Raw genomic sequence first — 12,256 nt, forward strand, 5'->3', positions numbered from 1 at the left:
GTCTGCACAAGGTGCGATTCGCGTAGTTTTCACCCTTTTTGGAACGGATAATTATTCCCGGATAGGCTTTTTGAATATTCTTCACGGAATGACTGCGGTTTTCTTTTCGGTTTAAGACTCGTTTGCGATTTTTCTCCGGCTGATTCCATGATCGTTCGCTCGTTTGGAAACAATGGGCAACAGGTGCCTCGTGCTTGGCAGCGGTGCTATAAATAGCCTCGCGCATGGCATTCGGAAAGGCTCGATAGGAAGTTACGGGAAGCAGTGTCGATTGTCGTTGTTGTTACGCGATTTCGTGAATAAAACTTAAAAAAATGAAAAACCGTATTTTTTATCACTGCAACCGTAACCCGGAATAGGTTGATGAAAACCGTACTAATTACGGGAAAACCGGAGTAGTTGGCAGGTATGCAACTAGATCATTGCATATTTATATACAAGTGTGTCTTGTACTGGTGTCGTTTTGCGGGCCATATTGAAGACTCGGCGGCTGGTACCACTGATGGTTTAACGGTACATTCCAGGCGATTGACTGACTTTTTGTTTTACAGCGTAGCCTTGTGGACATGCCAGGATGATTGCGCAACTTGAAAGAGGTCAGTATAAATAAGTATTACATTTGGTAACCACCCTTTGTCATCCCTGCCATAAAGATGATCTTAGACTAGCTTTTTTTTATTTTTTGCAGAAGTCCTTAAAAACAGCACTGTGGCCCCTAAGACAAAGCGAAGATCCCTGGTGCACGCAGTGTGCTGACACAGCAGAAGACTTGCAGACTGTTTTGTGCGTGTGGCGTGACATTTATTCTTATTGTGTCCTTGGTCTGCACACGTGCAAGATGACAGTCCCAATACAGATCCATACAAAAAGACGGGTTCCTTCCCGGCTAACTCTTGGACGACCTCGACGAGAACACGGCGTCGTTGAAGCCTTCTCGGTTTCTGGCGATCTCCACGGCAAAAAACTGGATCCTGGTGGCTGAACACAAGGAGAAGGTTGACGTCGCGACAGACCACCAGGATTTATTCTGAGGTAGAAACCCACTGAAGATGGTGTTCTCGTCCGTGTAGTCCTTCCCAGAGTCCAAGCGCAGCAGAGTCCCGTAGTTGAAGTCCTCCACCTGGCCTTCGTATTGGTTGCAGAAAGGGCGCCACTTCTGGACACGGGCGATTGATTGACCACCTTAGCACAAAACAACTCGGGCGCAGAGAAGGAGAAAAAGGGCGACGAGGCGCTCACCTCTTTGGCCTCGGCGGACTTGAGGTCATCGGGGTCCAGCAGTTTCAGGTCCAGGTGTTTGAACGTTTCCTTGAAGGACGCGTAGATCTCGTCGTCCATCTTTGTCAGCTTCAGGAACTTCGGGTCGACCGAAGAAATGAGCTGAAGGCAGAACAGGACTTGAACTCCCGCGTCACGTGCATACTTGCCAACCATCCCGAATTTTCAGTGCTCCTCCCGAAAATCTCCCGGGGTAACCATTCTCCCGATTTCCACCCAGTAGACATGCGCGGTTTGCGGACACAACCGCCCGATCCGCGGATTATCCGCGGATTGGGCGGTTGAAAAAAAAAAAAAAAAAGATTTTATCCGCGGGTCAGGTCGGGCGGTTGAAATATAAAAAAATTAGATTTTAAATAGATTCAGGCAGGTGGCAGTTAAACCAATTCGGAAATATATATACAGGTAAAAGCCAGTAAATTAGAATATTTTGAAAAACTTGATTTATTTCAGTAATTGCATTCAAAAGGTGTAACTTGTACATTATATTTATTCATTGCACACAGACTTATGCATTCAAATGTTTATTTCATTTAATTTTGATGATTTGAAGTGGCAACAAATGAAAATCCAAAATTCCGTGTGTCACAAAATTAGAATATTACTTAAGGCTAAAACAAAAAAGGGATTTTTAGAAATGTTGGCCAACTGAAAAGTATGAAAATGAAAAATATGAGCATGTACAATACTCAATACTTGGTTGGAGCTCCTTTTGCCTCAATTACTGCGTTAATGCGGCGTGGCATGGAGTCGATGAGTTTCTGGCACTGCTCAGGTGTTATGAGAGCCCAGGTTGCTCTGATAGTGGCCTTCAACTCTTCTGCGTTTTTGGGTCTGGCATTCTGCATCTTCCTTTTCACAATACCCCACAGATTTTCTATGGGGCTAAGGTCAGGGGAGTTGGCGGGCCAATTTAGAACAGAAATACCATGGTCCGTAAACCAGGAACGGGTAGATTTTGCGCTGTGTGCAGGCGCCAAGTCCTGTTGGAACTTGAAATCTCCATCTCCATAGAGCAGGTCAGCAGCAGGAAGCATGAAGTGCTCTAAAACTTGCTGGTAGACGGCTGCGTTGACCCTGGATCTCAGGAAACAGAGTGGACCGACACCAGCAGATGACATGGCACCCCAAACCATCACTGATGGTGGAAACTTTACACTAGACTTCAGGCAACGTGGATCCTGTGCCTCTCCTGTCTTCCTCCAGACTCTGGGACCTCGATTTCCAAAGGAAATGCAAAATTTGCATGGTTGGGTGATGGTTTGGGGTGCCATGTCATCTGCTGGTGTCGGTCCACTCTGTTTCCTGAGATCCAGGGTCAACGCAGCCGTCTACCAGCAAGTTTTAGAGCACTTCATGCTTCCTGCTGCTGACCTGCTCTATGGAGATGGAGATTTCAAGTTCCAACAGGACTTGGCGCCTGCACACAGCGCAAAATCTACCCGTGCCTGGTTTACGGACCATGGTATTTCTGTTCTAAATTGGCCCGCCAACTCCCCTGACCTTAGCCCCATAGAAAATCTGTGGGGTATTGTGAAAAGGAAGATGCAGAATACCAGACCCAAAAACGCAGAAGAGTTGAAGGCCACTATCAGAGCAACCTGGGCTCTCATAACACCTGAGCAGTGCCAGAAACTCATCGACTCCATGCCACGCCGCATTAACGCAGTAATTGAGGCAAAAGGAGCTCCAACCAAGTATTGAGTATTGTACATGCTCATATTTTTCATTTTCATACTTTTCAGTTGGCCAACATTTCTAAAAATCCCTTTTTTGTATTAGCCTTAAGTAATATTCTAATTTTGTGACACACGGAATTTTGGATTTTCATTTGTTGCCACTTCAAATCATCAAAATTAAATGAAATAAACATTTGAATGCATCAGTCTGTGTGCAATGAATAAATATAATGTACAAGTTACACCTTTTGAATGCAATTACTGAAATAAATCAAATGTTTCAAAATATTCTAATTTACTGGCTTTTACCTGTATATGTATGAAATACTTGACTTGGTAAATTCTAGCTGTCAATATACTCCTCCACCTCTTAGCCACGCCCCCACCCCCCACCTCCCGAAATCGGAGGTCTCAAGGTTGGCAAGTATGCCGCGGGTGGAACTCACGTTGAAGTAGACCTCGGCGTGGTTGTAGGCCTTCATGGCCCACATCGCCTCCAGGCGCTCCTGAAAGAGAACACGCTCATTACCTCCAGCCGCTGATCGTGTGGTGGAAATGAGCAACTCACGTCATTCCCGTACGCATCGGCGGGGAGAGACAGCGCATGCGCGGCGGCCTTCGCTCCGTCAGGACCCTGAGTAAACAAAACACGAGTTTTGATGTGGCGACACATACGTGACGTCACGTCTGTAAAACCCGACAAAATCAAAGATTATCTTCGTTTAGCTCCGGCACTTTGATTTTTTTTACATCTTGTTTACCGGCAACCACGTGTTTACTTCCCCTTAGTCTAGCATTAGCTAGCGTCTGCCTTTTACATGTATTGTATTTCTCGCACACTCCAAAATGATTGACAAGCTGACGTCTCAGAAACAAACAAAGGTGACGAAAAAACCCAGCAAAGTTTGAATGTTCGTCTTCTTACCAGAGAGGCGAGGCCATTGCTCGACGCCATCTTTGTTGACCAAAGATCGTCTATCGTGCGAACAAGGAGCAGGTAGAAAACAGTGCCGGCTTTAGTCCGCTTGTGCTCGCTCGAAATGTTACAATTGCGACTTTAATGAAGCCATGACATTCTAAATGTACTTTCCTGTTTTTATCTCCCATTGACGACACTCTTTATTCACTCACGAAAAAAATCAGATACAAACATTTCTGCGCGCGTGAGACACAACGATCTTTGTCCTGCATGACGTCATACATTTTATCGCATTCATTCAATATCATTGTCTCCTAGAGCAGTGCTTCTCAAATGGGGGTACGTGAGATTTATAAAAAAATATTCTAAAAATAGCAACAATTCAAAAATCCTTTATAATATTGTAACCGAGGGTTTATATATGTCGCCTATACGGTATGAAACTACAAAATAATAAACACGGAATCTCCAGTTTACACGAGGACCCTTTATTTACCTTCTTTTCAAAACCTTCGCTCCACTCCAACAACGTGACCTCACTTCCGCTCTTAGCGCCTTCAAAATAAGAGCTCAAGGCATATACTGTATGACAGCGTATAACAGGAACTTAACATCACCAAGAGGAAAGCCCATAAAAATAGGTTACAATATATTTATTGAATACTACTCAACAAAATATGAATGTAAGTTCATAAACTGAACATCAAATCAAGTAGGCTATTCCATTCATTACCATAAAGCAGAGGTGTGGACTCGAGTCACATGACTTGGACTCGAGTCAGACTCGAGTCATGAATTTGATGACTTTAGACTCGACTTGACAAAATGTAAAAAGACTTGCAACTCGACTTAGACTTTAACATCAATGACTTGTGACTTCACTTGGACTTGAGCCTTTTGAATTGACATGACTTGACATGACTTGCTACTTTCCCCAAAACCCAAAGATGAAAAAGTTATTCGGGAGCGCTCCGTATTTTCATTGTGTACTTGTGTATCAGCGTTGCGTGTGTCAGCTGGTGTGGTCTCAGTACAACAGCCAATCAAATTAGATCTACTTTGTTTTCATCACACAGCATTCATCCAATCAAATTGCAGGACAACCAAGGAAGAAGACATGTCCAAACCACACGCCAGTGAACAAAAAATGATACCTAAAATAATTTTGTTTGGGTATAAAAATTACGAGGTGGTCAACACAAAACGGTTTGCAGTAAGCAACACATGCGGTTCGAAAATTACTGATGGAGAGGCAACAACTTCCAACTTCGTCCGGCATTTGAAGTTGCACAAAGAACGGTAAGTTTTGAATGTAAGATAACGTTTATTGGCTAAGTAACGTGACTTTTATTTGCTGTGTAGTTAAATCAGTGAGGCTGTAAACTCACTGCTAATGTTATAACGTTATTGCAAACACGGGAATCTGTTGCAGTTCACTACCTTATTCATACTTTTTGTTCAGTGATTTTTTTTAAGCAGGGTTACGTTAGTCAATATATCACACGTAACGTTAGACGGCGGTCAGCAGCACCGCGTATTTTAGCCACCTAAAAAAAGACAAAAATAGTAAAAGGTCAGTTAAAATGTATACTATATTATGAATATGTGTACCGTTTTAGCTAGCTTTCTGACATACTGTTGGTTGTTTACCTCAGTGGTCCCCAACCACCGGGCCGCGGCCCGGTACTGGTCCGTGGATCGATTGGTATCGGGCCGCACAAGAAATATTTTTTTTTTCTTTTTCTTTTTTTAATTAAATCAACATAAAAAACACAAGATACACTTACAAGTAGTGCACCAACCCAAAACAACTCTCTCCCCCCTTTTGTTCTGGGCATTGAACATGAAGACTCTTCCTTCACTGTTCCGAGTGGCCATGAGAGTCTTGGCAGTGCCTGCCTCCAGTGCTCCAGTGGAGCGAGTTTTCAGCCATGGTGGCATCATACTACGCCCCCATCGTGCACAAATGACTGACAGACTCTTGGCTAATTTGGTCTTTTGCAGATGCAATGCAGCATAGGGCCCTGACATATAAAAAGTACAACTTTTTTGTTATGTTCACGTATATGTCATGTTTTTTCAATGTTAACACTTTTGTACAAATAAGTACATTTGCACTTTATTTTTCAATGTGTTTGTTCTGTAAAGGAATGAGTTAATGTTTAAAATGACTGGTTAATAGTGCTATTATAAAGTGCAATGTCAGCACAATTTTCTTTCCTGCAATTTAAAATGCACTTGTTTTAATAAATAAATACAGCGTTTGAAAAGCATACACAATCTGTGTAAATATATTAGTCTGTGGTTAAAAGGACTTGAAAGGACTCGAAACTCAAAATGCAGGACTTAGGACTTGACTTGAGACTTTCCAGTCTTGACTTTGGACTTGACTCGGGGATTGCCTGTCTTGACTCGGGACTTGACTCGGACTCGAGGGCAAAGACTTGAGACTTACTTGTGACTTGCAAAACAATGACTTGGTCCCACCTCTGATATTCAGTGTTGACAGCTCGATTTTTTGTGGACATGTTCCATAAATATTGATGTTAAAGATTTCTTTTTTTGTGAAGAAATGTTTAGAATTAAGTTCATGAATCCAGATGGATCTCTATTACAATCCCCAAAGAGGGCACTGTAAGTTGATGATTACTTCTATGTGTAGTAGAGATGCGCGGTTTGCGGACACAACCGCGGAGTCCGCGGATTATCCGCGGGTCGGACGGTTGAAATAAAAAAAAAATTAGATTTTATCCGCGGGTCGGGTCGGGCGGTTGAAATAAAAAAAATAATTAGATTTTAAATAGATTCAGGCGGGTGGCAGTTAAACCAATTCGGAAATATATATACATAGTTAAATGTTGTTACCCACATACGAAAAACGAGCAGGCACCTGCAGCATATGCCACAACAGAAGAAGAAAAAAAAAAGAGATGGCAACGCCGGCAAACTAAAAAAGGGAATACTAAAGACCAAGGGAAAAAAAAGGCCAGAAAAGTCCAGCGTGGACTCGTTTTTATGAGGTTGTAAATCAGGATGATAGTAATGCTGGCTACGTGATTTGCAAGAGCTGCGTTTATGTCTACGACAGTCACAAAACCGAGACATCTAACATGGTGCATCACATTTGTGCAAAACCCCGAACCTCCACAAACACCCTGAGCATGACAGTTTCGTCCGCCGTGATCCCAGAAGAGTGCCGCAGGATGTTAAAACAAGATAGAACGCAGCTGCCTGCAGTGGTTTGAGTGGCGAGAGCGCGGCTCCCAGATGATTGCGCACTGGTGTGTGTCTGGGCCGTGACAGCGTGGCACGCATTGAATGTCTCTGCTGCATTGGATCAGTCTCCTTTCTTTAACAGGCAAAAGCTTTATAACCTCACTAATGCCTTGCATCGTCTATATTAGATATATAACAGCGGGCGGGTGGCGGATGGCGGGCGGGTGCGGTTTTGATTAAATGTTAGTTCGTATGGATGGCGGATGGTTGACGACTTTTGTGATGCGGTTGCGGATGAAATAATTGCCTATCCGCGCATCTCTAATGTGTAGAAATCTTTATTTATAATTGAATCACTTGTTTATTTTTCAACAAGTTTTTAGTTATTTTTATATCTTTTTTTTCCAAATAGTTCAAGAAAGACCACTACAAATGAGCAATCTTTTGCACTGTTATACAATTTAATAAATCAGAAACTGATGACATAGTGCTGTATTTTACTTCTTTATCTCTTTTTTTTCAACCAAGAATGCTTTGCTCTGATTAGGAGATACTTGAATTTGTTCACAGGGGGTACATCACTAAAAAAAGGTTGAGAACCACTGCCCTAGAGAGGGGGGGAGGTTACCCACATCTGCGGTCCTCTCCAAGGTTTCTCATAGTCATTCACATCGACGTCCCACTGAAAATGATGACAGAGGTCTGTAATTTTCATCATAGGTACACTTCAACTGTGAGAGACAGAATGTGGAAAATCCAGGAATTCACATTGTAGGATTTTTAAAGAATTTATTTGTAAATTATGGTGGAAAATAAGTATTTGGTCACTTCAAACAAGGAAGATCTCTGGCTCTCACAGATCTGTAACTTCTTCTTTAAGAAGCTCTTCTGTCCTCCACTCGTTACCTGTATTAATTAATAAACCTGTTTGAACTCGTTATCTGTATAAAAGACACCTGTCCACAGCCTCAAACAGTCAGACTCCAAACTCCACTATGGCCAAGACCAAAGAGCTGTCGAAGGACACCAGGAAAATAATTGTAGACCTGCACCAGACTGAAGTTTGCCAGAGAGCACATGGATGATACAGCAGAGGATTGGGAGAATGTCATGTGGTCAGATGAAACCAAAATAGAACTTTTTGGTATAAACTCAACTCGTCGTGTTTGGAGGAAGAAGAATACTGAGTTGCATCCCAAGAACACCATACCTACTGTGAAGCATGGGGGTGGAAACATCATGCTTTGGGGCTGTTTTTCTGCTAAGGGGACAGGCCGACTGATCCGTGTTAAGGAAAGAATGAACGGGACCATGTATCGTGAGATTTTGAGCCAAAACCTCCTTCCATCAGTGAGCGCTTTGAAGATGAAACGTGGCTGTGTCTTCCAGCATGACAATGATCCCAAACACACCGCCCGGGCAACGAAGGAGTGGCTCCGTAAGAAGCATTTGAAAGTCCTGGAGTGGCCTAGCCAGTCTCCAGACCTCAACCCCATAGAAAATCTGTGGAGGTAGTTGAAAGTCTGTGTTGCTCGGCGACAGCCCCAAAACATCACTGCTCTCGAGAAGATCTGCATGGAGGAATGGGCCAAAATACCAACTACTGTGTGTGCAAACCTGGTAAAGACCTATAGTAATCGTTTGACCTCTGTTATTGCCAACAAAGGTTTCATTACAAAGTATTGAGTTGAATTTTTGTTATTGACCAAATACTTATTTTCCACCATAATTTACAAATAAATTATTTAAAAATCCTACAATGTGAATTCCTGGATTTTTGTTTTCACATTCTGTCTCTCACAGTTGAAGTGTACCTATGATGAAAATGACAGACCTCTGTCATCATTTTAAGTGGGAGAACTTGCACAATTGGTGGCTGACTAAATACTTTTTTGCCCCACTGTATCTCTCATATGTCTCGTTCTTCTTGGGAGAGCAATGAGCATCAAACCTCTCAATGACGACATCCAACTTGGTTTGGTTGTTATCATCAGTCATCAACAATTGAGAACAGAGAAATGGATATTGAGAGAGAGAGAGAGAGAGAGATCAGAAGGCATCGACGTCATACATTTTATCGCATTCATTCTACCGAACATAATTTTAACCTGCACATTTCCATGAGTGAATGCAGGGATCCCATCAAGTTTGGATGTCAGGACACAATCCAAAGATTGCAGAGAAACACCTGAACCAAACTTATTTGGGCCAACACTCCCGAGTTGCGCGCTATAGACGACATTTAATTTGGAGCTTTTAATGCGATTGTTACATCGTGATAACGTATGTTGTCGACATGTTTTTAGATGTGGCCTGCAAATTTGACAGCGACAAGTAAACGCCCGCGTCCTCCATGCAATGTAGCCATCTCGCGGCTAACGTCCCTCCACAGTGCAAAGCTGCTCCTTTGTCAATAGTCGCCGTCTCCAAACTACTATTTAACTAAATACAAGTACATAGGTATTTATCTCATAATTTTGACATTTTATCTCATAATCATGATTATTGTATTTCATAATTTTAACCTTTTATCTCTAAGTAATTATTTTTTGTCAGGATTTTTTTTTACATCATTATTTTGACTTTTTATCAAATAATTATGAAGTTTTATCTAATTATTTCTACTTTTGATCTCATATTTTTGACTATTTCATAATTTCTACATTTTATCTGCTAAGTATGATTTTTTGTCACGATTTTTTTTACCTCATTAATTTGACCTTTTATCTATTTTTTTTAACCTTTTATCTTATAATTTTGACTTTTTAAAAAATCTTATAAACATGTCTTTTGTGTCATAATTTTGACTTTTTACCTTACAATATTGACTTTTTGATAAATAACTACTACTTTTTATCCAATCAATTCAAATTTGTATCTCTTATTTTTGACATTTTATCTCATAACCATGATTTTATCTTATAATTTTGACCTTTTATCTCATATTTTGGACATTTTATCAAATAATTATGACATTCTATCTAATTATTTCTACTTTATAAATGTTTGTTATTTCGATATTCTATCTTATAATAATTTTTTATGTAAGCAATGATTTTTTTACTCCTTACCTCATATTTTGTCTTTTTTATCAAATCATAAGGACTTTTTATCCAATTATTTCGACTTTTTATCTATATTTTGGCTCATAATTTTGACATTTTACCTCATAATCATGATTATTTTATCTCATAATTTTAACATTTTATCTCATAATAATTTTGTTTTGTCAAGATTTTTTTTTACAACATTATTTTGACTTTTTATCAAATTATTATGATGTTTTATCTAATTATTTCTACTTTAACTTTATTTTTGACTATTTATTTCATAATTTCTACATTTTATCTGATAATTATGAGTTTTTGTCATGATTTTTTTTACCTCATTAATTTGACCTTTTATCTATTTTTTTTAACCTTTTATCTTATAATTTTGACTTTTTTTAAATCTTATAAACATGTCTTTTGTGTCATAATTTTGACTTTTTACCTTACAATATTGACTTTTTGATAAATAACTACTACTTTTTATCCAATCAATTCAAATTTGTATCTCTTATTTTTGACATTTTATCTCATAACCATGATTTTATCTTATAATTTTGACATTTTATCTCATATTTTGGACATTTTATCAAATAATTATGACATTTTATCTAATTATTTCTACTTTATAAATGTTTGTTATTTCGATATTTTATCTTATAATAATTTTTTATGTAAGCAATGATTTTTTTACTCTTTACCTCATCCATCCATCCATTTTCTACCGCTTATTCCCTTTGGGGTCGCGGGGGCGCTGGAGCCTATCTCAGCTACAATCGGGCGGAAGGCGGGGTACACCCTGGACAAGTCGCCACCTCATCGCAGGGCCAACACAGATAGACAGACAACATTCACACTCACATCCACACACTAGGGCCAATTTAGTGTTTATCCAATTATTTCGACTTTTTATCTATATTTTGGCTCATAGTTTTGACATTTTATCTCATAATCATGATTATTTTATCTCATAATTTTAACCTTTTATCTCATAATAATTTTGTTTTGTCAAGATTTTTTATTACAACATTATTTTGACTTTTTATCAAATTATGATGTTTTATCTAATTATTTCTACTTTAACTTTATTTTTGACTATTTATTTCATAATTTCTACATTTTATCTGATAATTATGAGTTTTTGTCATGATTTTTTTTACCTCATTAATTTGACCTTTTATCTATTTTTTTACCTTTTATCTCATAATTTTGATTTTTTTATCTCATAATCATGATTATTTTATCTCATAATTTTAACCTTTTATCTCATAATAATTTTGTTTTGTCAAGATTTTTTTTTACAACATTATTTTGACTTTTTATCAAATTATTATGATGTTTTGTCTAATTATTTCTACTTTAACTTTATTTTTGACTATTTATTTCATAATTTCTACATTTTATCTGATAATTATGAGTTTTTGTCATGATTTTTTTTACCTCATTAATTTGACCTTTTCTCTATTTTTTTTTTTACCTTTTATCTCATAATTTTGACTTTTTATCTTAAAAGCATGTCTTTTGTGTCATAATTTTGACTTTTTACCTTACAATATCGACTTTTTAATAAATAGCTACTACTTTTCATCCAATCAACTCGACTTTTTATCTCACATTTTATCTCAGTTTTTATGGACTTGCCTCTTTGTGATGTTAAGTTCCTGTTATGCGCTGTTATACAGTATATGCCTTGAGCTCTTATTTTGAAGGCGTTAAGAGCGGAAGTAATAACACGGTTGTGTGTGAGCGGAGTTTTGAAAACAAACGAAATAAAGTCTTCCTCGTGTTTATTCCACATAAGTCAGAAGGCAGCAGCAAGATGAAAGAAGTCTTCGTGCTTTCTGGCAAGACGAAGCTCCGCCGCGGCTAACTTAGATGAAGCTAGCTGACTCTTCGAACTTTACGGTGATTAAACGCCTTTCTTTGGCGGGACTTTGATCCCACCGCCGCCACCAATGTAACCGAGGGTTTATATATGTCGCCTATACCGAATAAAACTACAAAACAACAAACACGGAGGCTCCAGTTTTACGCGAGGACCACTTTTATTTTGTTTGTTTTCAAAACAACGTGTCACCACTTCCGCTCTTAGCGCCTTCAAAATAAGAGCTCAAAGC

General features: G+C 39.1%; 1 protein-coding gene across 1 annotated transcript; it reads right to left on the bottom strand.

Annotated features, from left to right (window-relative positions):
* Positions 1-233: 233 nt before the first annotated feature.
* Positions 234-3,932, bottom strand: pbdc1 (polysaccharide biosynthesis domain containing 1). Its single transcript, XM_061927337.2, has 6 exons — positions 3,883-3,932; positions 3,526-3,591; positions 3,404-3,463; positions 1,240-1,380; positions 1,045-1,156; positions 234-978 (listed from the first exon to the last, which is right to left on the bottom strand). The coding sequence occupies exons 1-6, from the start codon at positions 3,910-3,912 to the stop codon at positions 887-889; spliced, it is 501 nt and encodes a 166-aa protein (XP_061783321.1). The 5' UTR covers positions 3,913-3,932; the 3' UTR covers positions 234-886.
* Positions 3,933-12,256: the final 8,324 nt, after the last annotated feature.

The sequence above is a fragment of the Nerophis lumbriciformis genome, linkage group LG32, assembly GCF_033978685.3.
Source record: "Nerophis lumbriciformis linkage group LG32, RoL_Nlum_v2.1, whole genome shotgun sequence".
NCBI classification, from domain to species: domain Eukaryota; kingdom Metazoa; phylum Chordata; class Actinopteri; order Syngnathiformes; family Syngnathidae; genus Nerophis; species Nerophis lumbriciformis.